At 44.8% G+C, this 27,621-nt stretch overlaps 1 protein-coding gene across 1 annotated transcript in view; it reads left to right on the forward strand.

Annotated features, from left to right (window-relative positions):
• LOC144820297 (uncharacterized) overlaps nucleotides 1-27,621 on the forward strand; it is a 192,435-nt gene that overhangs the window by 153,674 nt on the left and 11,140 nt on the right. The window contains exons 25-26 of the mRNA XM_078677878.1: nucleotides 2,608-2,694; nucleotides 15,573-15,611. Of these exons, the coding sequence (XP_078534004.1) occupies nucleotides 2,608-2,694; nucleotides 15,573-15,611 (126 nt within the window). The remainder of the gene's footprint in view (nucleotides 1-2,607; nucleotides 2,695-15,572; nucleotides 15,612-27,621) is intronic.

Consider the following 27,621-nt stretch of genomic DNA (forward strand, 5'->3'; position numbering starts at 1 on the left):
ATATATACGCATGTCTATTTAGTTTCTACAGGGCAAGCTCTTTTACTTCAAATTTTACAACAAACAGGTGTGCTAGAGTTTTGACCTTGGAACTGAGGGTCATATTACCAAGGGTGGCGATAGGCAATTATCGCCGGTTCTAAGCGGCGATAATTATATCGCTCCATTAGCAAGCAGTCGCTAACTGATGTTAGCAACAGCTTTTAGGCGATAGCGAGCGGTTTGGGGCCCGCTTTGCATGTCAGCGATATTTATCGCTGACATGCAAAGTGGGCGTACCCAACCTGTTAGCGACTGAAAGCAGTCGCTAACGTCGCTATCCCCTATTAGCAAGGCAGGCGTAGCGATGGAAATATTCCCGCTATCGCCAAAAACCAACTCTCCTGCTCAGACCAGTTCTTAGCCATGTTATCCAATGGGAGTTGGATCACATGGCTAAGAGCATTTTGTCGCTAATCCGAGAATATGGCTGTATTCTCAGCGATATTCACGCATTTCGCCTGATTTTTATCGCTTTTGAGATAAACCTTGCTAATAGCAAGTTATCTCAGCGATAAAAAACGGTGATGCGCGGCGATAAAAATATTGCTGCTAACCCTACTTAGCGATAAATATCGCTATTTGTTGGTAATATGCCCATGAGAGACTATAGTTCTCCCAAATAATTCATTCCCGCTAATTGATGGCTGATCATGATGGATAACAAGGATGCAGGACCTTGCTCTTTTCACTTGGTCCAGCATGTCAGCTTACAAAGCATTCTAAATTAGTAATCGCTCGGCTAGAGCTTTGCCATGGAACCCATTACCGAGCCTCCTAACATATCTGATGCACTCTTGCCTTGGAGCTATTTTCCACTGACACTTCGCTTACCCAATACCCTAAAATCCCTTTGTGATAATAGCAGCTATCTGGCCTACTCCACCCGCACCTGATGGCTACAACAGTTATATCAATGGATCTAAAAGTTCTCCATATGTTGCCTTTCCAATCTGCTGGCCAAGATCATATCCCAGTCTGAAGTCCACCCCCAACCAAACACTCTCCATGTGTTGTCACCAACTCTTTACTTCACCAGAGTTTTTAAGACGCATCTTCCGACACTCATTGCTCTGAACCACACTTGCTTATCCACCCAGATCTATCAGAAAGGTTGACCCACTGCCCATTCCAGGAACACAGCAAAGTCCCATTAAAGTTAATGCGTCCTTTGTCCAGCTTTCACTGATCAAAGCACACTGCTCTACATTCAACATGGCGACAAAACATAGTTCACTAGCGAAACTAAGGATAGATTAACACGAGGATCCACAAATAGTGTGAGGGCATCCACAAATGGCCTCTGCCTTTATTCTGGCATATATGTCAACAACACGATATGTAATCTGCCTCCTTGACAGGTCTGACCACATCCTCATTAGAGGAGCAGCAGATTAGAGGAATCCATTCATATATGGGTGTAAGAGGACCTCAAACAACACAGACCAAATGCAATCCAGACTTTGAAAAGGAAATTGAAAACAACTCACTCAAATAGCTCTTAGTCCCAACTACTACCACCAGCCTGAGCTATAATAAGTAGTGAGTAAATAACTGACATGATGCAGTTAGACCCCAGATTTTTCAAGAGTTCAAGCTATTGTGGAAGGTATTAAAGTGGGCATACTAAATAGATGAGTTTAAGGCATCAACTTAGCTGTGAAGGTTGGAGATGAGTAGAGGCCCGGAGGGAAAGACAGCAACCTAGAATGACACAGAGACAATGAATTGGAGTGGCAGTGAGGGAGCAATTGAGAAAAATGAGCACACAAATAAGTACAGTTTGCCAAAAGGAAAAGTGTACAAGGCTAGGTAATGAATGGATGAGGTACTCATCAGACCATAGGAGAATAAATGAGAGAAGAAGTTAGATGGACAAAAAAAACACCTTGGTAAATTGTCCCCTATGTAATGAAAACCAGACCATCACACACCAGTCACAATGACTCCACTTCAGGAACGGTGTATTGTGACTGGACAGGTATTTTGAGCTAGGACCTAAAGCATGTTTCTGTAGCATAGAACATGAGAACTTTGTGAGAAAGTATGTGTAGCCAAAAATATTTAATCAGTTGCTATTTCAGAGAACTGGCATCACAGGTAAGTATCTAATCCTTTGGACAATAGTGCTAATGCACTGGATAGCACAGGCATCGTCACACCGACTTCCACCCGGCCTTCTACAGTATAGATGGATAACATGAAGGATGCTGCCATATTTTTTTTTTTGCGTTAATTCTGAAACTTGTAAATTGTGGGAAAGTCATGAACAACAATGAAGAAAAAAGAATTCTCAAGGCAACCTTTTATTGCAAATATGAAAATGTCACTCAAGCCAATGTTATGTAATTCCAATTATGTAAAGTGATACATCTAAAATGACTAATGTACTACTGTATCTGGAAGAAGCTAGCATATTGAATCCCACAATGTACAGAACCAGCCACAGCACAGTGGTAGATGCTCTTCAACCCCCACTTAGCTAAATCATGTTTAATACAAAGTTTTTTTGTTTCCCATAAAACGAATCAACCATTTGTTTAATTTTTCAAACCCTTGTGTCCACAGGGGGAGAAGGGAAAGAAAGGCAAAAAGGGGCCCAAAGGGGAGAAAGGAGAACAGGGTGCCCCTGGATTAGATGCACCTTGCCCGTTGGTATGTCGCGCTCATGTATTAGAAAAATGGAGTCTTCCGAAATGTGGGACTAATGTGCAAGTGTGGAGCAAACATGAACTGGTTAAGTGACCTGGACAAGTTTGCCTGAAATCAATTGTTCTCCCCTCATGGTGCGATATTAGACCCCATGACTGTACCATTATAAACAGAAGACCACTGCACCAAAGCAAGGTGTACTGTTTGCAGTGATTGTTGGAATCCATGCCCCCTGGCTGAGCAGGCCTCAGGCCTGTTCCTTGAATTAGATCACCATAATTCTGGTCATTTCTTGATCCATGTTTGCTCCTCGCTTCTTTTCCTTGCTCTTGTTTACTTTTTTCCCTCCAGCAAAGTCAGCTATGTCTTTATTTTCAGTAACACTTCGAGTTAATCTTTACAAACAGGGATTCCGAGGATTAAAAGGGGAAAAAGGGGAGCCGGGCCAGCCTGGCCTGGATGGGCTGGATGCCCCTTGCCAATTGGTACAGTATTTCTCTTTTCCTTCCACTCCCTGCATGCCATTCCTGTGTTCCATCCTGTCTCTGGCAATGCAAGCCTTTGGCTTTGCATTGCAAACGTACTACCACATATGCATGTGCATGCAGATGTGAGTGTAACTTCTTTGTCTCAGAATCCAGTACCCAGAGAACTTGGAAGCTGCTCACCGATACCAACTAACCTCACCTTATTCGTGCCTGTCCTTGAAATGTCTGTGTCTTGAATGCTTGACATCACCAGATGCCCCTCTGGGCTGTTTGTGCACACCCACAAGAACAATTAATACAATGATTTCTGTAGGTTATCTTACAGAGTTTATAAAAATCCCATAAATGCCTTTTCACACACTATAACAAACATTTTACTGAAAGTTTGGAAGAGAAAAGCAACAGAATGTGAGTGATTTCCAATTCTGTGAGGAGTAAATGGTCTACCAGCAAACCCCTTCCTGTACCTTACTTATTTTATTCAACTTGCCTCCTACTGAAACCTACATCCCTTTAGTATATTTAGAATTATCCTACTACTTCTTAGCATGAACCCCAGCCCCTTTCTATACTAAACATGCTACTTCCTAATCTTCTCCTTGTACCAATTTGGCAACAAATATTTGGAAATCATAAAACCTTGGCTAATGTCTTAAAGTAAATACATCTTTGCTGAAGCACCACCAAATATCCACATATTGTATAACAGCTCCATATGTAACTTGTATCTTTGTATTGTGGTCCTGTAATGCCACTATAGGTTCAATTGACTTGACAATAAGCCACAGGGCAGAGTGGTTTATAAATGTCACCAGAATCACAAGATGGCACTATTGGACTTTAATGTATGTTACCCATTATGCTTTGTTTATATTACATGTAAAAAGTAAGGTTTGTCATTGAAAGAAACCTGGAATTAATGAGCATTACATAATTTCCCTCGTTTATGGGAACCACTCCCTGAGTATGAAATCATTGTGAATTATGGGTTTAGAAGCTACTGATATTTTTGAAATGAAAATAGCCAAATTTGTTATATATGTATACAGATTTGCAGGCAGTAGACATAAATATACATATATACATTTTATAACATCCTTAATGTATTAATTGTGTCACTCATTTTATATGTGCACGTTTCAGATATTGCTTGTGCATAAAAATGGTGTTGGGAAAATTATCATGGAACATTTCACTGGTGTTTGTGTTCACAAAAGATAGCTACGCAAGAATACTAGCATGACCATGCATGCCATTACAGCATTGGAGAGAGGGGCCATCATATTTATATAGTATTTCTAAGGGGGAGCAGAAAAAACAATGCTGTTACAAGCATCCTGTGTGCAAACTGCAGTTTTATTCTTTTTACAATATTAGTGCAGGGATCACAAGGACATGGTCCTCGAGTTTGCTTCATGCGTGTGTAGGGATCAGAAATTTGTTTTGAAAATACCCTACTCACTCAAGATGAGCAATGGCAGTCTGGTACCACGAGGCGCACATTTTGTGTTGAAGACAGCACTGGGGCACGTCATTTCCGGAGAAGTCTAACAGGTAGATTCATCAAGCATTTTTGCGAGTGCAAACGGTGCGAATCGCAAAATTCGGCCGTTTGCGCCCGCAAAAATGGCATTTGAGATTCATCAATGGTTCATGAACTCGCAATTTGAAAAATCGCAAATAATTGTGATTTATCAAATTGCGATCGCATTTAAGGAATCTCAATTTGAGATTCCTTAAATGCTATTCATGAACCTTTTAAAAATTGCGAATTCGCAATTTCCGGCCGCTATTTACCGCAAAGTCTGACTTCGTGGTAAATAGCGAAAACTTAGAAAAATGCACTTTAGTGCATTATTCTAAGTTGTATGTTACACAAACACATGTCCTTTGGACATGTGTGTGCACAACATCAGGCTACATTTACATTTCAGGGGTGCTACAGGGTGGCACCCTTGAAATCGCATCCTTATTTGCGATTAGCAAATTGCTAATCGCAAATAAGGATTGACTCCCCATTCATTCCTATGGGCCTTTAGGCCCATAGGAATGAATGGGGAGTTATTCCTTATTTGTGATTAGCAATTTGCGAATCGCAAATAAGGAAGCTGTAGAAATCGCAATTTTTTTTGCGATTTCTACATGAATCCCGTTTTGCGAGTCTTTAATAGCGATTCCTTAATAATCGCTATTAAGGACTCGCAAAACGGGACATTGATGAATCTGGCCGTTAGTGGCATAATGCTGTGTTTTTGATGACTACTTCTTTTCCTTTTTCTTTGACCTACCCATAAACTACGGATGCAAAGGGCACAGCATTTGTCATTGGTCTCTTAAAATGGTAGCCCTGGCAAATTAGAGATGGCAAAACTACAGAGCGTCAATGCAATTCACTACAAGCACTGCAATGGAATCTTTCCTTTGAATATCATGATGCAGTTTTTCCACCTACAACATGTACAGTGATGTTGTTGATTTGGAAAGTAATCCATTCAGGCATTCAGTATTTCACACTCAGGGCCCGATTCACAAAGGTAAACTAAAACCAAAAAGTCTTAGTTTACGACTTTCGGTGTTCACAAAGGCAAGTTACGAGTAGTATCTTTACGTCTGGACTCGGGGCAGAATCTTTGCACTCGTGGCAGAATCTCCGCCCCAGTGTGGCGATTCCACTCCATACCTGGAGCGAAATCTTCACCCCTAGTGTGGATATTCCACTTCGAGTGTGGAGACCCCACTCAGGGTGTGGAGTGGAATCACCACGAGTGCGGAGATTTCGCCCTGAAGTGCAGACATAAAGATACTACTCATAACTTACCTGTATGAATACCAAAAGTGGTACACTTAGACCTTTGGTCTAAATTTACCTATGTGAATACCAGAAGTTGTAATTTTAGACTTTCTGCCTAAGTTTACCATTGTGAACCGGGCCTCAATGTTTGTTAGGCCGAAAAGGCTCTGAGCGCTTACTGTCTCCCTTATCATCAGTCTAAAAAGACCTTCTCCAATCTTCAGGGCTGGAATTGGCACCCCCGCCCACTCACCCCCCCCTTACTGCTTCCCTGTACTCACACAATGAGACAAAGGAAGCTAAGCATGATTTCTATGTAGAATAAGAAAAGTGCACAGCGAGGTAGCTTGCCTGTTAAGAAAGAGTTATTATTATTATTATTATTATTATTATTAAAAAAACTTATATAGCGCACAGCTACCCTGGGGCATCCCGGCGCTATGAACAGTACATCAACCGAGTTGGCAATCCCTCAGCACAGCCAGCCCTGTCATGGCCAATCATCACAGTTCTGCTTCAGGCCCAGGGACTCTTGAGACAGGTGCACATTTTTGTCAGCATTTTGATTCCTGGGATTACCTGAAATGTATTTTCCTAATCTGACGTAACCTTGTAGTCAAAGGTCATGTCCTTCATCTCTCATCTAGTGCTCTCAAGCCCAACCTCTGGGCTCATACAGTGGGTGTCTAGAAGCCACTGTCACCAAACAGTTGCCTAGACAGCACAATAATGGGCATCAAGCGGGAAACATCCTTTACAACGCAACTTTTAGCACGCAGTTCCTTTACAACGCAACTTTTACAACACTAACCATTACAATGCATTGCGCTGGGGGGCGCTCTAGGTTAGGGAATAGATTTAATTTACTATCCAACACCTTCCCTACTTTCCACGGGGACTGGAGTTGGAATAATAAATTAAACTATTCACTATCCAGCGCCCCAAAGCACTATGCGTTGTAAAGGTATTCGTTGTAAATACCGCGTTGTAAAGGCATGCGTGGTAAAAGCATGCGTTGTAATGTCATACATCCGCATCAAGCATACCCAATCAACAGCCGACTCGTACACAAGAAATACAATTTAGTGTCACTCCATCAGTGTGCCATCTATGAGCGGTCATCCTTAGCCCACACCTACAGCTCACTAACCTTTGCTCTCTACCTCCACGTTCTTACCTCACCTAGCATCTGCAGTAATTACTGTCCCATAATGGAGGCGCTAGGGGGCGCACGGCGGAATGGCTGGGTAGCTACACAGCTCCGCCAGACGACTCACGGACGCACATGTTAAGTGTCCGAGTTGGCCACCCCTAATGCTAGCAGACGCAAAATCGGTGGTATGAAGATCCCGGGCACCGACTAGCGCGGACACCGGCTGCGGAGCGGTGCTTCCTCGCTTATAAAACGGTGAAGATCGCGGGAGCCCCGGACAGGATCCCGCAAGATGGCGGCGGGCGCCAAGCGCGCTGAACAATCTATGCACCGTTAAGGCCCCCACAGCCCTGGCGACGGCATTTACCATCAACGCCAGGTGAGAAGTATCCGTGAAGGTGCGACCCGGATGGACATTTGGGGACAATAGGGTAAAATACCTGTGCTCCGCTGACTCACATTTCGACACGGCCCCTTTAATTGAGACGGGCCGGTCGCGCTCAAGATGGCGGCGCCCATTTACCAGACGGGGTGCGCGAAGCGGTAATAAGCAGCGGAGTGCGATCGCACATATCTGCCAGGGAGGAGGACTACCGCGCGCCCATAGAGACTGCCTGCAATTGCGATATGCAGTGGGAGGAGAGCGTGATACACCAGGCAGGCTGAGACACGCATGGAAGACGCGGGTAAATGACCTCGGCGGCCCCTCCCCCCCTGCTGGCGTGTTGAGGATTCCGGCGGTCCTGGTCTGGACGTGTAGTGAGGTGTCTCCGCGGCCATAACGAGGGGAGAGGTCGGAAGGGACAGTGAGAACAGGGCGATCAACAGCCAGTACCCGAGGTCCAGAGAGATAGACGGGTGGTCGTTGCCCAGTACACCATAGGAGATTTCAGCGCAGCCCTCTCAATCTCACGTGGTGAATCAAGTCATCGTGCCATGTGGAGGCGTTACCTAACGTGGCCCAAGATCTCTGGCAAGTAGGATGCCCTCTAACATTTGGAAATAATCACCCCCAGCACTACACGGAGGAGAGGTCCTACCACACGCATCAGTGGCCACAAGAGTACAATAGCCCTGCCGGGGTACATGATGGAGGTATTCCCATCTCACACACGGGTATGAGAAGCAGCCCTCAAGCGGGAAGTCACACATCTGAGAACGAGTGTGAGAGGTACAGGGAAGCTGGAAGCCCAAGGAACAACGAGGTCTTCCACAAGAATAAATACAAGGAGTACAGCCGCAGCAGCGTTCATCAAGCCCACAGCGCAAACGACGACACCGCAGTATAAGAATCCCCCGACACCACCAGTAATGGGGAAACCAGATAGGCAACAGCCGAAAATCTCCTTTGAAAACAGGAAAACGTCGAAAGGCACGGAACAAGCGCCAGAAGGAGAGGGAGCAATGATGGCGGAAACTACGTCCACCATGGAAAAAATATTGCTGTCCCTACAAGCTAATGTGCAGGACATTAACGGTAAATTAGACAATCTTACTTGTAGAATGGACGGGATGTCGAGCAAACTGGAAAAACATGATGAAAGACTGGATGAGGCCGAATCGAGAATATCAGCGGTGGAGGACGAATCACACGCCACGACTAGCAAGTGCACGGGTATGGAGCGTATTCTGGAGGTGATCAAGGCACGGGAGGAGGATTTGGAAGCCCGCTCCAGACGTAATAATGTACGCATAGCTGGCCTGCCGGAGACGACCAACACGGGCAAAATGGAGACCTACATTGAGCAGCTATGCAGAGACATTTTCGGGACAGAAGCCCTATCCCATATCTTCATAGTGGAAAGAGCCCACAGATCGTTGGCACCCAAACCTAAAGCTGGAGCGACACCAAGGCCAATTGTGGCGAGAATACTCAACTACCGCGATAGAGACACGATACTGCGTCTTGCGCGCGAAAAGGGCAAAATCACGCACCAAGGCAACAATCTAGAGTTCTACCCAGATCACACCATGGCGGTCCAACAGGCGAGGAAGGAATTTGCATCTGTAAAAACTAAACTCAGGGACCTGAACGTGAAGTACTCCATGCTGTATCCAGCGAGGCTCCGAGTGACATGGAAGGACAAGATAGTGATACTACAGACACCGAAAGCAGCGCAAGACTTCGTCAAAAAAATCATACAACACAACAAACAACGTGTACGCGAGGAGCAACACGAGGACTCGGACGTGGCGGAGTGACTCTGCACGGACAATGGCCCTGCCATGTAAACAGCCATGCAGTTTTTTTTTTTTCTCTTCCTAATCCGTTGATTTCATCTCCGCAGCATATGATAGTTGCAGCCTTGTGCTCTGTTGGTGCAAGGGCAGGTGAACGGGACAGGCCTTGAGGAGGACGGGATAAACATCGCATGCGCCTGAAGGCTCTTCTCCCCTCAGGCCCGGATAAAGATATTTACTGATATGAGCATGCAGGACACCTGAAAAGTTGGAGGTGAGACATTGAACCTGCTTATGTTGAGTCGCGCTGTGGAGGTGCAACAACGGCACAAGACCAAGCACAACGGTGCTGGCTGAATAGACATTGCCGACCCGGCCAAGTGGGCGAGGACTGGCATCGAAGGAGGGTAACGAGTATGAAGTCGAATACTGCCAAGTATTGTATGTTGTTGTCCGGGGTCAGCGGGGGGGGATGAGAAGGACACGAATATTACACATGGTAATATAATCACAATGTGAGTCGTCTGCATCCACTAATGTGGGTGTAGAGTTGTGCCCCTGGCGGTCCTCCAAAAGGGTAAACCCCACCAAAGTTGTTCACAGAGTACGGTTAGTTGTTAAAGTTTATAAATGGGTCAATGGCTTCGGCAGAATTGGGTTGCTGGAGTGGGTGGGGGAGGGGGGATGAGGGGGGTTGTTGAAGTTTTGAGACTGAGACGGATAACACGAGTGTATTTATGGCGTGGTGATGGGCTGGGAACCGGGGTGGTACCCCTAGTTTGCGGATGGGTATTGCGGTGCCATGTGGTGCGAGATGTTCTTCCAATGTCAGGATTGACAATTCACTCTCACTCATGGCGCAGATAACAGGAGGCCACAACAAGAATCACATTAACCTCTTGACATGGAATGTACGGGGGCTGACTCAACCGAAAAAAATTCGACAAGTCTTCGCTTACCTGAAGAGGTGGGAAATAGATATAGCGATACTACAAGAGACACATATTGCGCCACACACACGTACTCAGATTGGAGGTAGGTGGGCGGAATCCTCCTACATGGCTAACTACTCCACCTATGCGAGGGGGGTGATCACACTGATACGGAAAGGAGTGAACTTCACAGTAGATAAGGTGATCTGCGACGCATGTGGTAGATATGTCATTCTGACAGGCACACTTAGGGGTCAAAAGATAACACTTCTAAATGTATATGGCCCCAACACTGACACCCCGGGCTTTTATCAGGAACTATGGTCACACATTCAAACATTGCCAGATACTCACATAATCTGTGGTGGGGACTGGAACGTAACATTGATGGAAGGGGTAGACCGCTCCTCGAACTCCCTAGAACCACATAAACATGCCAGGGCTAAGCTGCTTCACATGATTTCAGACCTGTCACTGACAGACATATGGAGGCTCAAATACACAGCTGAGCCGGGCGCAACACACGTTTCTGCAGCTCATAACAGCTGGTCACGTTTGGACTACTGGCTGGGGTCGGATGCCATTGCATTGTGGACGACAGAGATTAAAGTCCTGCCAAGAACTCTGTCGGATCACAATCCTGTGAGGCTGACACTGGCACTGCCGAACTATATCGCTCCTCCCTTTCACTGGAGATTCAACTCACGCGCACTCACGGACACGGTCTATACAGACACTATCCACAAAGCGATCAAAGAGTATTTCCTAATCAACGAGCCTACAGTGGAAGACCCGGGTCTTTTGTGGGAAGCATTCAAGGCCACATTACGTGGGGTGTGCATGAGCACGACGATTGGCATCCTAAAAGATATCCGACGACAAATTGCACGATGTGAAACACGCAGGAGGGAGCTAGAACAGGCTTATGAAACCACACAATGTCGCACACCTGGGCGAATTAAGAACTCTACATTCCGAACATCAGTCATTTGTAGAGGACGGAATCAAATACCTTGATAGGAAGATTTCAGCCAGATCGTATGGGGAAGGTGGCAGACCAGGCAATAGGTTGGCAGCCAAAATCTGTGAGGGTAAGGGCCATAAACCTGTTTTACGTGTTAAGGCAAAGGATGGGTCGGCACACACACAGGCTACTGCCATTGTGGAGTGCTTCGCTGGAGAGTACGAGGAACTGTACAAATCAAGGCCGATCGCATCCAGAGAAGACACGTTTACCTATTTAGATGAAGTGGCGATAGGATGGCTCTCGGATGGGCAGAGGGAAATGTTGGCATCACCAATAACAGTTGAGGAAGTAACGGACATAATCACTTCTCTTCCTAACGGTAAAGCACCGGGCCCAGACGGGTTTACTAATGAGTTCTACAAAAAGTATGCTGACCTCCTTGCTCCACACATGGTGAGCATGTATGGTGCAGCGTTCGAGAACTCGGAACTCCCACCAACATTGCGTGAGGCGGCTATCATAGCGCTCCTTAAACCCGGTAAGGACTCGGAGATCTGTGAGTCTTACAGGCCACTCTCACTTATAAATACTGACTCTAAAATACTGGCGAAGTTATTAGCGACACGTCTGAAGCCACTTATGACGAGCTTGGTCTTGCCAGATCAGGCAGGTTTTATACCTACACGATCCACTACCCACAACACTAGGTCGTTATTTGCATTATCTCATTATCTCCAGCCATCAACCAAAGCTGTGGCGGTCATGTTAGATGCTGCCAAGGCTTTCGATTCCATCGAATGGGATTATTTACTCACTATTCTGCTCAGAATGGGGTTCCCCAAGCGATTTGTACAATGGGTCACACTAATATACACTAATCCATGTGCAAGGGTGCGAGTTAATGGGTATGTCTCGGAAGTCTTTAAGATTCAACGGGGCACTAGACAAGGGTGCCCGCTCTCACCACTACTTTTTGCACTAGCACTAGAACCTCTAGCTTGCATAATACGGCAAAACTACAAGACCTCGGCCTTGCAATTCCCATCCAGACCTCTGCATATCTCCTTGTATGCGGATGACATGCTTTTGTACATACGCGACCCTAACACCCACTTAAATCCAATTATGCGAGAATATATAAAATTCGGAGGACACTCTGGTTTGACGATAAACTGGACCAAATCCTCTATTATTCCTTTAACAGACACGACGACCTCGCACGATACGGACTACCCATTGGAGTGGCAGTCAGAGCCGGTGAGGTATCTGGGCGTAATGTACCACAGAGATCCTGAGGTGGTGATTAGATCGAACTACGGCACGGCTGTGTCCAAATTGGACGATAAAGTGTCGCGCTGGATACAACTGCCTTTGTCATTAGCGGATCGAATAGCAATCGTAAAAATGAATATCCTGCCGAAGTTACTGTACCTCTTCAATAATATCCCTATTGAACCACCTACGGCAGTTTTTAACAACATCAAGTCCCTGGTTTTAAAACTGATCTGGGCGGGAAAACAAGCATGCGTGCCCTTACAGACACTCACATTGCCATACAACAGGGGAGGTTTCGGAGTACCTGATTTTCTGTTGTATTATTTATGTGCTCAAGCACAATACGCGGCATACTGGTTCCACGAAGTACCATATTTAACACACACGGCCATTGAACAAGGAGATGCGGCGCCCATCCCGCTGTCATCGATGCTCTCCCACACGCGGCCACCTCTGCACAATCGCGATATTAACACAATTGACACCACTGTTAAGGCTTGGAGGAAACTGGCAAGATTGGCGCACAAAGAGCCATTATACGCACCAGCGATGCCACTGCCTTACCACCAGGAACTATCAGTCACGGGGGAGAAGGTAGGAATGTCGTTATTGCAACAGGTCGGAATTGGGACGATGGGAGACATGTTCCGTGAGGGGCACTTTGTAGAAACAGACGACATGGAGTATATTCGGAATAAAACACCACTGTTCCTATTCACACATTACCGGTTAAAACGGGCCATGCAAACATTCTTCCCCACATTTCCGGAGGAACCGGAGAGCCTGGACTCCCTCCAAATGATCCTCACTTCTCAAGACACCTCACACCTGGTGTCTAGATTATACACAACAGCGCAGGCTGAAATACCGGGGGCGGGGGACAGGGCAAAGGAAAGATGGGACAAGGTACTGGAGACATCACTAACGGAGGAGGAATGGCAACAAACATGCGCGCTAACACAAATCCTAACACCAAACGGTAATTTACGTATTATTCATTATAAATTTATTCACCAGGCATACTACACGCCGGCGCGTATGTATAGATTTGGCCTTCAGGATAATGACAGATGTAAACGGTGTAATGTAGGGGAGGCAGGGTTCACACACCTGGCATGGGACTGTGCAGCGATACAAACCTATTGGGGGGAAGTCACTACTACGCTGGCTGCCATGTTGGGAGTGGAGATGGAATGCACTGTTCGTGTTTGTTTACTGGGAATTATCCCACATTTAAGGGCCACAAAGCGTAAATTTTGTGCGATAGCGCTGTTATTGGCCAAGAGGCAGATCGCACAATGCTGGCATAGCAAACACAAACCCACAACGAGCAGGTGGATACTGGATATGACCAGCTGTAGAGACAAGCTACAGACTTATGAGGAAGAGTTACCGGCAAGATCTAGGCCCAAAGACTTCTGGTGCTATCTTACAGCATATTTACTGTCGCGGAACACAGACGAAGAGGGTTGATTGTGAGGTGGTTTTGACGGTGGGACTCAGTTCAGCAGTGGGACCCCCGGGGCATGGTCCAGCATCACTCCACGACATGTTGTTACTAAATTGACAGAAATGTAGACGTCTCAATGTTCTTTTGTTCCTATTGTGGATAGTTCTAAGTCCACAACTGTCGGGTTACTATTGAAACTGAAAATTTATGACCTTAAGACCTGCAAACTAACTGATGAGTTTCTATGCACTGGGCTGATTATGATTGTTCCATCTCTTGGAAACGTGTATACGATGTTTTAGCAGCCGGCCCCAGGGTTGTAGGCACATGGCTGTGTATATCTGACTACGTGTAATAAAGGTCTTAAAAAAAATAAAAATAAATTACTGTCCCGTAATAATATTCATGCGCTAAATGTACATTAGATTGCGTGGGATGGGTGGAAATTTGCATATTTACTGGTCATATTGAAAAAGTTCACTGGATACCCACGAGTAGAGATTAGTCTGCATAGACTTAGAGGCAACTATGACAAAAGAAGTGAGAGTGGCAGTGACTGGCTCTTGCGTACACATTGAGGCCCATATTTACTAAGCCTTTTCATTGCCCTTGCATCTCGCAAGGCGACGCCAGCATCGCAAAGGCTTATTTGTTGTTTACAAACCCACACAAGGCTTGCTTTGCGTGGCTTTGTAAAGAAATGTAACACAAATCAGCGGCTTGGCTGCGTTCCATTGCAGTTCCTATTGATAGGCATTCCATGGGTGGAGCATGGGCATTCCTGTGCACCCACCCATGGATTTCATGCAATTCCAAATATAGTAAGGTTTGTAAAAACAGAATTGTGTGAAATCAGTACCCCTACCAGAGATAGGTGTAAAAAGAAGAAATATGTTTACTTCCTCTTTCTATGTGTGATACATTCTGAATCATGGAACAGAAAGAGGAACTGGCCTCTTTGGATTTTTTTTGTGCTGGAGGTTATGTCTTCCTGCACAAAAAGCAATCCTGCCCATAATGCAGGCCACCTTTCAGCAAAAGTGCCTGACTTGACGCTAGGCAGCTACTGGTGCACCAGTGCTAGGACCTCAGATGAAGATCCCCACACATTTATGAATATTGCGCTGTTCAGCTCTCTCTCAACTTGCCTTGCTGCTCTGTGTTGCATGCATTCTTATTAACCCCTTTGCCGCAGGGGTAATTCCCCCATGGTGCGGGGGGGAGGGGCCGCACGCTGGCCGCAGTGCTCATGACGAGCTGGACTCGTCATGACTCCGCCCACTCGAATAGAACGCACGCACAGGCGTGGAATTCTCCGCGTGGGAGAGTGCCGCAGCCGTTATGACGAGCCCAGCTCGTCACGAGCACAGCTGCACTGCACCTCATGACGAGCTGGGCTCGTCATAAGCATGCAAGTGGTTCAATCTGCCTCTTACTGTTGCTTTTAGGCCACATTTGTTACTGATGTGAACACCAGCAAACCAAGCAGGAGGAACACACCATATGTGAGCCACTGTAAGAGAAGCTAGTGCAAACTGTTTGAGTAAGCAGGGAGGGGCTGTTTGTGAAAATGGAAATATTTGGCTTTTGACTTTCCATGAAATAACGCTTAAAATGGGAACTCCTTTCTTTACCTCTGTACAGGGTCCAGACGGACTACCAATGCCTGGCTGTTGGCAGAAGGTAAGATGATGTGACTGGTTGTGAAATTAAACTTTGTGCTCTTTGTGTTGCATCAATTAACCCTATTAATGAAGATCATCATATCGCCATTAAGACATCTAAGTTCACATGTCCAGAAAACACAGACTCTTTTTTCTTATTACTTACAAATAACACAAAACCACCAGTGTGTCTTATATTGAAAAAGTTCTCAAAAATCCTCTATGAATTCGTTGAAACTTTCTCACTGTAAAAACATAAGTGGGTGCTTAGATAGTAGTCAACACACTCTTTTATTAAACTCACAAGGCCATGGCCCCAAAAGTAGGACATAGGCCCCAGTAGGATGATTCATATATTTGGAACAAATTGTTTGATTTTTATGAGAATTACTAAAGATCTCAGGAATACTGGAGGGAATCCACAACAACTGCAGATATAATTAAGTACTCCCAAGCATAAAATGCACACAGGCAAAATTTCCAGGGCAAATGTAACATTTCCAGCGTAAAGGCATATGTAAACATGATAAATATTTCCCCACAGAGTAACACACTTTCATAAATGAGAGTGTTTCTTTCCCATGCAACTTTTTAGGAACTGGAGTATTAGTTTGGAGGAGTAAGAACCCACCTAAAATAATAATCACAATCCCTGTCAGGCTGAACCAGGTAATTAAATAAACCTGTGCTTAACCCTCTGGTAGCTTGGCTCAAATCAGGTAGGCTTAGCTTAGAGACAATGTGTAAAGTATTTATGCAGTACTCAAACAGTAATAAAGTAAAAACACAACACAAGAAAAATCCAAAAGCAGTTTAGACAACTGGAGCAAAGATCAATAAATAAAATGACACCAAAATTATAAAAAAAAGTCGAACCTCAGATTTGAATTTTTTAAGTTTGAAATACAAATAGCGTCAAAAAGCAAAAAGCGTCAACCATGGTTTTCTGGTTGCGCTAGACCAGGTCAAAGTCAAAAGTTACGGGAAACGTGATGGAACGTGGGTCCTATACAGGGACCACGTTCATCCTGGTGGAAAGTTTACCTTCTGAACTGGAAACCTTTGTGAAGAAAAAGTGGTAGTTGGCGACAGGTCAAACAGCAAGCCATAATTTTTCAATACTAAAGCTTCCATTTGTGGATTCCTTAAAATCAATGATTCCCTAGCATATACTTATATGGTGTCTAGTGTGGCTCAACTATTTCTGCAGAAGTTATTATTAGATGAGGTTTACAGTATGGGTCCTATACTCTACTCATTGCCCTGAGAATGGTCTCATGGATTTCTTCCACCAACAAATCAAAACGTTGACTTTTCATCCACATCAGTCTTTTGAAACTATTTATCCTCTTAATTAGGAGTCAATTTTATCAGTCTGAGTGGTGTTTTACACCATGCTAGTTTATTGGTTAAAAACATGCCAATTGGTTTTTTGTCCTTGTTGGTGTATCTGTATTTATGCGATCCTCCCTATAAGTTGTCTCCGACTGCAACGGTACCATTGATTGTTTTGTATTTAAAAAAGTAAAATGTAATAGTATAACTGGCTGTTGTCAGTGTTTCTGTATATTTTTATTAAATATACCAATACATGTATCTTAATTTAAGCACAGAGTACACCGATTTATTGAGGTTCCTGTGAAATGGAATTGTTCTCATTAATTGACATTACCACGGGTTGGACCACATTGATCAGCCTCAATCGCTTGCAGTGTAAATAATTTATAAATAATTCCTTCAGGAGTGCTTTGTTATATGTATTGGTTACCTATCGCCTTGATCAGAATGGAGCCAGTCTACAAAGTAGATGTCTTGGTCTTAAGGTGGGCTATACTAGGGAGGTATCTTGAAATAGAAGACAATCACATAATGATTGTGCGAGGAGGAATTGTAAACACTGCATCTCCCTGGAGACTGCATACATTTCATTCAAAGAAATAACTGCTTGGAGTTACTCTTAGTGTAAGAATTACAACGGTTTTGGAAATTTTTTAAGGGGAGAAAAGGCTGAACAATTCAAGGATTTTAAGTGGGGTGTCAAAGCCATCAAATCTACTCCTTTAGTAAATTGCATTTAAGAAAAAATACGATGTCATGATTTGAAGGATCAACAGAATACTTTTACTATCAGACATCTATTATGTTTTCCTGCAGTGTCTCCTTTGTCCTTCTCTGCATCCCTTTGCCCAGTTTGGGAATCCTACAAAACCTTTTGCCCACTCTGTCTTCCATTTTGTTCTCAGAATTCAATAACCTAGACCAGGGGTCTACCTGCCATTAAGCCTATTTTATTTAATTTAATTTATTTATTTTGAAGGTTTTATATAGCGCTAGCTCCACCCGAGGGTATCAGAGCATACATAGTGAGAAGGGTACATACAGGATAAACAGAACCAATTGAAAGAACCAGTCAGTTGTTACAAATAGTACTTTTACAGTATGACAAGGAGGGCTCAGTGGACAGTAAGGAGTGGGTGGGTATAGTAAGGGGTAGGGGGTGTGGAGGGTGTCAGGAGGGGGGTGAGAGTGCAGGGGGTAGGCGGAGTTGCCTAAAGGAGGAAGGAGGAGAATAGTCAGAAAGGAGATCAGGGATTTAATTTCCCCAGAATGTTGTGAGCAAGTGAATTTTGAGGTTTCTTTTGAAGCTGGAATAGGAAGGGTTGCATTGAAGGTCTATGGGGCGGGCGTTCCAGATGGTTGGGACCTTGCCAGAGAAGGAGCGGGATTTCGAGGCGTTTTTTTAGAAGTGGGGGTATGAGGAGAAGAGAGTTGGTGCTTCTCAAGGTTCGTTCATAGCCAGCTTTGTTAAGTTTAGTTGAGAGATAGGATGGGGTTTTCTCGTAAAGGGCTTTTTGTGTAATACAGGCAATTTTATAGGGGGATCTGCCTTCGATGGGGAGCCATTTGAGGGTCTTGAGGGCAGGGGAGCTGTGGTCACAACGTTTACAGTTAGTTGTTAGTCTAGCTGCGAGGTTGAGGACGGATTTAATGGGGGCAAGGTGGATTTTGGGTGTACCAGAGAGAAGGGCGTTTCCGTAATCGATTTTGGATAGGATCAGAGATTGGATAATTAACTTGAAGTCTTCAGCTGGAATAAAAGGTTTGATTTTTTTGAGATGCAGGAGAATGAAAAGTGCACTTTTTGCTGAGTTCTTTACATGGGAGTTAAGTGTGAGATTATTGGTAACGGTGATGCCGAGTGATTTGACAGATTCGGCGATGGAGAGAGAGCAGTTTAGGGCGTTAAGGTCAGCGATCCATGTTTGGATGGGGAGAGGGTTGTTTTTGGTAGAGAAGAGGATGATCTCAGTTTTGTTAGGGTTGAGTTTAAGATGGTTGTTATGGAACCATGTTTGGATCTTGGTTAGTGCAGAGTTAAGGTGTAGGATATCGGCATGGGATTTTATTTTATAGTACAGTTGGGTGTCATCAGCGTACAGGTGATAGCTGATTTTAGCTTGTTTAAATATAAGGGTGAGAGGTTCCATAAAGAGGTTGAAAAGGGCGGGAGAGAGGATGGATCCTTGAGGGACACCTAGGGAGACAGAGGTTGGTCTGGATAGGCAGTTTTGAATTCTGATTTGTTGGCTTCTATGTTGGAAGTAGGAGGTGAACCAGTTAAGGACAATGCCATTAAGACCGAAGCGATCTTTGAGTGTATTGATTAGGGTTGGGTGGTAAACTGTGTCCAATGCAGCGGTGAGGTCGAGGAGGATGAGTAGGTAGGTCTGGCCCTTGTCCATGGCAAGGTGAATATCATCGACTATGTTGAGCAGTGCAGTTTCAGTGCTGCAACCTTTGCGGAAGCCAGATTTAAGGGTGTCGGGAAGGTTGAATGTGTCGCTGTGTTTGTCCAATTGGAGGAGGGCGCATTTTTCGAGGGCTTTGGAGAGGAGAGGGAGGTTGGAGATAGGGCGGAGGTTGTTAGGGTCATTGGGGTCAGACTTGGGATTTTTGGGGATGGGAATGATTTGGCCTAGTTGAAGGGAGATGGGAACACTCCCTGTTAAGAGGGAGGCATTAATGATGTTGGTCCAGTAGGGGACAATGATGTGTTTGAGATCTTGGACGAGTGCGGATGGGAGAGGGTCATTAGTGTGGGAGGATGGTTTGAGGTTGGCTAGGATGTTGAAGACTTCCTGTTCAGAAACGGAGTGGAAATTATGCCATGAAGGCATGAGGCATTATTTTTAAGCGGTAGGATGGTGGGGAGGGGTTCAGGGTGTGTGTGCGATGGGAAGAGGAGTGAAGGAGTCAGGGGTGTTTTCAAAGGGAGGGGTGGATAGGGTGTAGTATCCAGGGTGTGTTGAGGGCTGAGCAAGGGATGGGTATCGAGGAAGGCACTGTCAATTTTAGAGATTTATTCATAGAAAAAGTTGGCAATTTCTTCACATTTTTTAGTGGTAGCCACCGGTTTAAGAGGTGCAGGTGATGTTTGATTTCTGATAATGTTTAACAGTTCTTTAGGTCTGTTTTTGGCACAAGCGAGTTGTAGACAAAAGAATGATGCTTTTTCCAAAAAGATGTGTTTTTTGTAAGAGGCTCTTGCAATTCTGAGGATAGCCAGATGGGATGGGGAAGGGTGTTGTCTCCAGGTTCTTTCTGCCAGTCGCAGTGAGCGTCCTTCTTTGTTAAGGTCTAGGGTGAACCATGATTTAGAGGAGGCATTTTCTAGCGTTTTACTTTTCAGAGGGGCAAGTTGGTCTAAAACTTCAGAGCCAGTTTTGTTAAAGTGCTCAGTGAGTTCATTTGCATTTGAAGAGTGGGGGGGTGAGACTGAGTTGGGATTGGAGTTTATGTTCCAGTAGTTTTATTGTTTATTATAAGGGCGAGTGGGGCTGGGGGGGAGATCGTGAACAGAATGAGATGGTGGTCTGACCAGTCGATAGGGATGATTTTGGGTAAGGATGTCAGATCAGGGTTGGAGATGATGGCATCTAGAATAGCTCCTTTGACGTGGGTTGGGGAGTGGCAAAGTTGCTTGAGGTCGGTATTCTCAAGAAGGTTATTAAGAAGGTTGATTGTAGGGTCATCGGGTTCGTTCCAGTGTAGGTTAAGATCTCCAAGAAAGATATTTTTAGAGTTGGAAAGTAGCGATTTAGTTAGAAGGTCCGATAGTTCTTCGACAAAGGGAAGGGGTTCACCAGGAGGGTGGTAGATGTTGTGAAGTTGTATTGGGGGGAGCTTTTCATTTTAAGTTCGGCTCCTAAGTATTCAAAAGTTGTGTAGTCAGTGTTAGTAATTGGGGAGAGTTGTAGCTCTTCTTTGAAAATGATTGCTAGACCTCCCCCAATTTTTTCAGGTCTGTCTTTTCTGAGAACAGAGTAGCCAGGGAGGGCTAGTAGGTCAAGGATGGGTGTAGAGTGGTCTTTGAGCCAGGTTTCAGCGAGGAAGGCGATGTCGGTATCTTCGTTAAGAATGGTTTCTGAGATTTCGGTTGCATGTTGAACAGTCGAGCGGCAGTTCACGAGCATGCAGGTAAGGGGTTTGGGGATGGTGATAGGGGCGGAGAGAAGTTGAATGCTGGTGAGTTGAGGGGGGGGTCTAGGGGAGTTAGGAGACTCGGTGATTCTGCTAGTCCCCCAAATCACAGGAACATTGGAGTGAGAGGGGGAAGGATCTTTAGGTAGGGTAATATTAAGGTATGCGTTGCAGAGGACAGAAAGGTCATGGGCGGAGTAGGTATTCACGGTTCGGAGGGGTCTGTGGGAGCGGGGGAGGAGAGGCGTTGTTGACCAATGCTTGGGATATGGGAGTTTCCGAGGGCTGGCACATGGGGCAGAGGGCCAAGAGGGGCGCGCTATGGGTTTGTAGGATTTGAACCAATTGAAATATTTTCTGAGTAGGGTAAGTTCAGTAGCCAGGGTAGAGAGATTGTAGTCCAAATTACGAAGTGTCAGGCTGAGGTTGGAGAGGATGGAAGTGGGAGTGGCTGGGGTGGAGGAGGAGTTAGGGACGGAGCGGTGGGGTAGAACGGGTTGATTGCTTGGAGAGGGCGATTCGTCGGGGGGGGGTTATGTGGGTGGTTCTGAGTTTGAAGGAGGCGTGTGGAAGGCCAGGGGAGGGGAGGGGTGTGTAGGCCAGGTCTGGTGGGAAGTGGGGAGCAAAGGGGGAGAGGTGGGGGGAAAGGGACGATAGGGAATGTGGAGGTAACGTAATGGGTGGAAGTGAAGTTTGTGGAGGAAGGGGCAGGGAAATGAGGGGTCATTATGCGATGGTTTAGAGGGGGAGGAGGGGTACTAGGGGGGTGAAAGGGTGTTGAAGGTGACGGTCATTAGGAGACATGAGGGTTTGCAGGAGTGTATTAGAGGTGCAGGGGGGTAGTATAGGAGTTAGGGAAAGGGATGTTCCATTATGGGTAGGAGTGTCATGGGTGTGTGGAATTTGTCTCAGGGAGGCGGAGGAGAGTTGGGAGGGGGTGTGGGAGGGGGCTGGTGAGAGGAGGGGGAAAGGAGTGGAGAGCTCAGGTGAGGGTGACAGAGTGGGAGTTGTTGTATGGGGATTGTCAATAGGGAGACAGGGAGGGTTAGGAGTTTGGGTGGCTGTGTGCAGTCCAGAGGGGATTTGGGGCTGAGAGGGTGTTGGGGAGGGGTAGGTAGTGATAGTTGGTCAGAAAGAGTGTTGAAGAGGAGTTCAAAAATTGTGAGGTGCTGCTCTGAGGCTTGAATCAGGATGTTTCCAGTTTTGTAGATGGAAATAGTTCTTTCACCAGGAAAAATAGAGGTAGGAGAAATTGCAAGTTTGTAACCATGGGGGATTTTAATAGCGCTAGATTTTGGGAGGTGTTGTAAAAAGGTGCTCTTCCATTTGGAGGGGCGTTTGGTGTAGAAAATATAGTTAGTTTTAATGGGGGACGTGGGGCTGTGGTAGTTGTCTTCACTTAGGGTTAGTCTTTTATTGTCTGTCATAGACAAAATTGTGGATGCATGACTATTTAGTCTTCCCAAAAATGCTATCACTTTCCAAAGTTTTTGGCCTTGAATTTAATGACTTCCTCTCTAAAGCGTTACCTTAAGCTCTGGTCTTAGTAGTTTTCAAATATTATTGCCTCTTCATTCATTCTTCATGAAATTAAATTATTTAAAAATTCTCTCAAAAGTTAAGTTTAGTTTCAATCTTCATCCGGGCCTGCATTACCCCTATCACTTAACAGACCCCGCATAATTTTGGGTCACATAGACTGTTATTTTATATTGACTATATTAGAAGAAGGACCGCAACGTATATAGTAAGCTTCCAAGGATCTCAGCCACATTTTCTGTTTCTAAAGAAAAATCCAGGGCCACATCAGTATTGCTTCAAAGCTTTGAAAATACAAATAACACACCCCAATTACTAGTTTAAAAAAGAAATACTTTAAAAATGGAGCACTTCCTAAACTGTTTGTTTACAACGTATATAGTAAGCTTCCAAGGATCTCAGCCACTTTTTCTGCTTCTAAAGCAAAATCCAGGGCCACATCAGTATTGCTTCAAAGCTTTGAAAATACAAATAACACACCACAATTACTAGTTTAAAAAAGAAATACTTTAAGAATGGAGCACTTCCTAAACTGTTTGTTTACAAAACAGATTGAAGTAAGGATTGTGTGAAAGGGGATCAGGGATTAACTGTCATGTGTTATGGATATAAGGCATAAGGTACTGGTGATAGGTGTTATGAGTATTGGACATGGACATATGCTTAAATGATATGGGATTAAGAGTCTGGGGTATAATGTTAAGAATCTGGGCTATGGGGCTAAGGGTGTGGGGCATGGGGATTTAGGTTAGTTCATGGTCCCATCCCAGTGAAGCTTGTGCCAGATTTGCAGTTCCTGCGCTCCACCTGTACTACAGATGCAGCGAATGTGCTTCTCTGGTTATGGTTAGGATAGAGATTCCATTGAAAAGGCATTTTTTGTTTTCTTAACAAGTTTGGCATCATTTGATGAATCGGAATGATACTTTCCAAAAGAACATATATTCAGTTTGGGTTATCTTTGGCAATTTCCATGCAGCTCCTTCAAGTACAAGCATGGAAATGGAAGCACAGGGAGGGAAGTAGTCCCAAAAGTCAAATTCCACATTCTAAATCTGATTGGAATCTTTGCTCCTCAATACAGAATAAACAATTGAAACTTGGCCTGTAAATAGACCTCTACACAAGAAAGTGCCTGTAGATGGGTTGGTATAAATCTGATCAGTTGCTTTCCACAAATTAGTGCTTAAAATGTTTCTTGAAGAGGTTGAATTTTAGAAATATCTGGAGCAATTTATGGATATTCCAGGGCTTCCTTAATCCATGGAGCATTTGTAAATTAAATAAAAAAAATAAAGGCACACCATCGGACTGAGGAGCTTTTTCTTACATGGTCCATTGTGGATGTGCAAACCTGTCTGCGGATTTGCGAATGCACTGCACAATGATTAACTGGCTATCACAGAACAACTTTGGTTGTGGCCAGCATTTCCCAACACAGTACAGGGCAGAAAGGAGCAGGGTCAGCCTACTTTGACCCCCAGGTGTTGGGGTGGAGTAGGCAATAAAATAAATAACACCAACAAATGTTTTTATGACTGGATCAGGGAAACGTACACTCAGAATCCTGGACACTCTCGGTGTCCCACGGTATTTTATGGACCTCCGGATAAGGGAATCTGGCACATAATTAGGGAATCCTAAAAAAAACTCTTAGAAAAATTATTCAGTGCACTTTAACTGCAGTTTGTGGCCAACAGCCACATGCATATGGTAATTTTGGGTACAGGGCCTGGCTGCAATCCAGTTCCTACCTCTAACTATGCCAGTGAGCGGTAGACTGGCCATGGCATGATGGAACCCTGCCACGCGCAGCATACTCCTCTTAGAGCAGGAGGTCTAGCATAGAGAGTTGCCCACATGACGCATGCTGCAGGTTGTGCCACCTACTGGTATCTTTTGCCCTGCATGTCCAAAGTCTGTGTGCAGAAGGTGTTGTCCTCACAGGGAGGTTTGTGCGTCTGACCTGGCTGAAAGCAAAGTGTTGTGGTCCTCCCTCCCTATACATGACCACAGGCACAGTGGTGATAGACCACAATTCCTGCAGCCAACTCCCACTGTGCATGGGCAAAGCTGGTGAGCAGCAGGGGATAGCTGCCCAAGCATAGATGGGTGCACGGAACTGTTGAGTGTTTGCATGTGATGAAAAAACTAAAAATTAAAAAAAACAGAAATTAAAGTGAAGTTATGGATAGATGATTCTAATACGTACTTCAATGGAACTTAAATTGTGGTAGGAGGTTGACTAATAACATATGCAGAAGGTAAGTAAGTAGAGACCACACTAATTGTTTTGTAAAATAGTCTATTTACTGTTCAATACGCTTTACAGATACAAGGACTGCATCAAGCCATTACTGTGCAATTTAACAGCTACAGTGGAGTCTTTATGATATTCCGTTCACTTTAAATGTCCACAGTTTTGCTGTGCAAGAAGGGTTATACATACAGATGTTGCGCAGAGCCTCTATTGTTCATCTTCACACCGCCCAACATGTTTTGAAGTATCGTATTCCTGCTTCATCAGGGCCAAAAAGAAAGAAAAGATTCACATCACTATTGAATGTTGCAAACAAGATACAAAACATTCCACAAAGTGTGAATACTAAGTAACAATTTTAGAAAAATCCTAGTCCTCACAGGCTTTACAGCAATGTTTCCAACATGCACCTTAGCTCAACTTTAAATTCAAATGGAGCCAATATCATATGTTATACATATATTTAAACAGCCAATTATAAGGCCCAAGGAGTATAAAAAGAATTTATCTACAGTTACCACACTCACCGTTAGCTTTGGTTCTAACACATGTAAAACAAAAATTAGAAATTCATTGAAGAAAACACAGTTAAAGTGAAGTTGCGGCTGCAAATTAAAACTGGATTGCCTTTGAAATTTGCTAGTAATGGTTAGTACCACAGTTCATAAATCACACATCTATCATGTAATCAATAACTTGCATACCAAATGCAATGCATATGCCCTCCCAATATTTATCCTAATAAGTACCACCTAAAATAACAACGTTACTAAAGAAGAGAACTTACTGAAACCAATAAGTAATGACACATTTTTAGTGTTCTCTTTTATAGTGTTCATGGTAATCTAATATGTAATTTCATCTATAAGATTAGTTAAAAAAATTGTAATTCATTAGTTACATCAAGGGTGAGGTCAAAAGTGTTACATCAATGATTATATATACATATGGAAACATATATGTACATATATATGAACAACCACACATATATATGTATGTACACCCATAAGACTCAGTGTACGAATTTGCCTCCCTCTGCAGAGTCTTGCAATGCTTTAAACTCCTTTTTTATTGATAAGATCGCCACAATTAAAAATTCTATTCCCCATTCCCCCTCTCTAGCCACAGCAGTATCCCCCCCGTTAATACCTTTACCTTGTCCCGGTTTCCTACACTTGATCCGGATTCCCTCGCCAAGTTGTCCACCCGTGTGAAATCTGGTTCCCCCAAGGACTGCTGTCCCCCCTCTGTGCTTCGCGACATTTGTCACACCCTTCCACATTGCATCCTACCCTTACTTAATTTTTCCCTCAACTCTGGCATAGTCCCCAAGTCATTCAAGGAGGCCGTACTGGTGCCCCTGTTAAAGAAACCCGGCGCGGACCCAGCGGTCCTCGCTAACTATCGGCCCATCTCCCTCTTGCCCTTCCTGTCTAAAATCTTGGAGGCACATGTCACTACTTGCCTCTCGCAATTCATTGAGGAGTCCAACTTCCTGGCAATCAACCAGGCCGGTTTCAGACCAGCCCATTCTACAGAGGCTGTGATTCTTGCCGTGTTGGACAACCTTAGAAGCAACGCCGACAGAGGACTACCCCAGGCATTAGTCCTACTTGACTTATCGGCGGCATTCGACACGGTGGACCATAACATCTTACTCCACCGTGTCGAGTCCGCCGGAGTCTGTGGGCCTGCTTTGTCCTGGGTTAAATCTTTTTTAGAGGGGAGATCTCAGGCAGTCAGTTTGGATCCTTTCAGCGCCACCAGCGTCTCGTCATCTTGCGGGGTCCCTCAGGGATCTTCCTTGTCCCCCTTCTTTTTAATTTGTACCTTCAGCCCCTCCTCCACTCTCTAGGTAGGTGGGACGTCACCGTGTTTAATTACGCGGATGATTTGCAAATTATTTTCCCCCTCACCTCCCCTGACGCTGTCACCAACTTTCAGACGGCCATGACACACATCCAGCATTGGATGAATCAAAATCAATTAAAGCTCAACCCTGGCAAGACTGAGCTTCTCCTCCCTGGGAGAAGTGCATCTTATTGGGGCCCCCAGTACTGGCCCACTGAGCTCGGTACACCTCCCTCTCCTGCTGGCTGTGTAAAGAGCCTCGGAGTCATTATTGACTCTGGGCTCACTCTCAAGGCCCAGGTGAGTGCAGTAACATCCTCCTGAATGTTCCAGCTATACAGGATACGGAAAGTTGCCCACCTCCTGACTCCCGAAGCCTTGCTACAAGTCTTAATAGCCTTGGTGATGTCCCGTCTGGACTTCTCTAATTCGATATATCACGGCCTTCCTAAATCCCAGCTGTCCAGGCTACAGATTGTTCAGAACCAGGCTGCCAGACTTGCATTCAAAATCCCCAGATGGCAGTCGGCCCAACCTTTATTACATCAACTCCACTGGCTAACAGTCAGTGAAAGAATAGCTTTGAAGGTCCACTGCCTGGTCTTCAAGGCTCTCACTGGTCCTTCCCCTGTTTTCCTGAAGTCCCTGATCACTCCTTATTGTCCCTCTCGCACCCTGAGGTCCACCCACCTCCAGCTCCTAGTCGTTCCCCGTTTCAAACTTAGTAAATCTGGTGGTCGCAGTTTCTCTCACCTGGCCCCTAAGCTGTGGAACTCTCTCCCACTTTCACTCAAGACTTCTTGTTCCCTTCTTTCTTTTAGGAAATCCTTAAAAACTTTGCTCTTCTCCCATCCCCACTAAATCCCTTCTGTCCAATCTCAGTATCCTTTCAGCGCCA

This window comes from Lissotriton helveticus, chromosome 2_1 (genome assembly GCF_964261635.1).
Source record: "Lissotriton helveticus chromosome 2_1, aLisHel1.1, whole genome shotgun sequence".
In the NCBI taxonomy this organism is placed as follows: domain Eukaryota; kingdom Metazoa; phylum Chordata; class Amphibia; order Caudata; family Salamandridae; genus Lissotriton; species Lissotriton helveticus.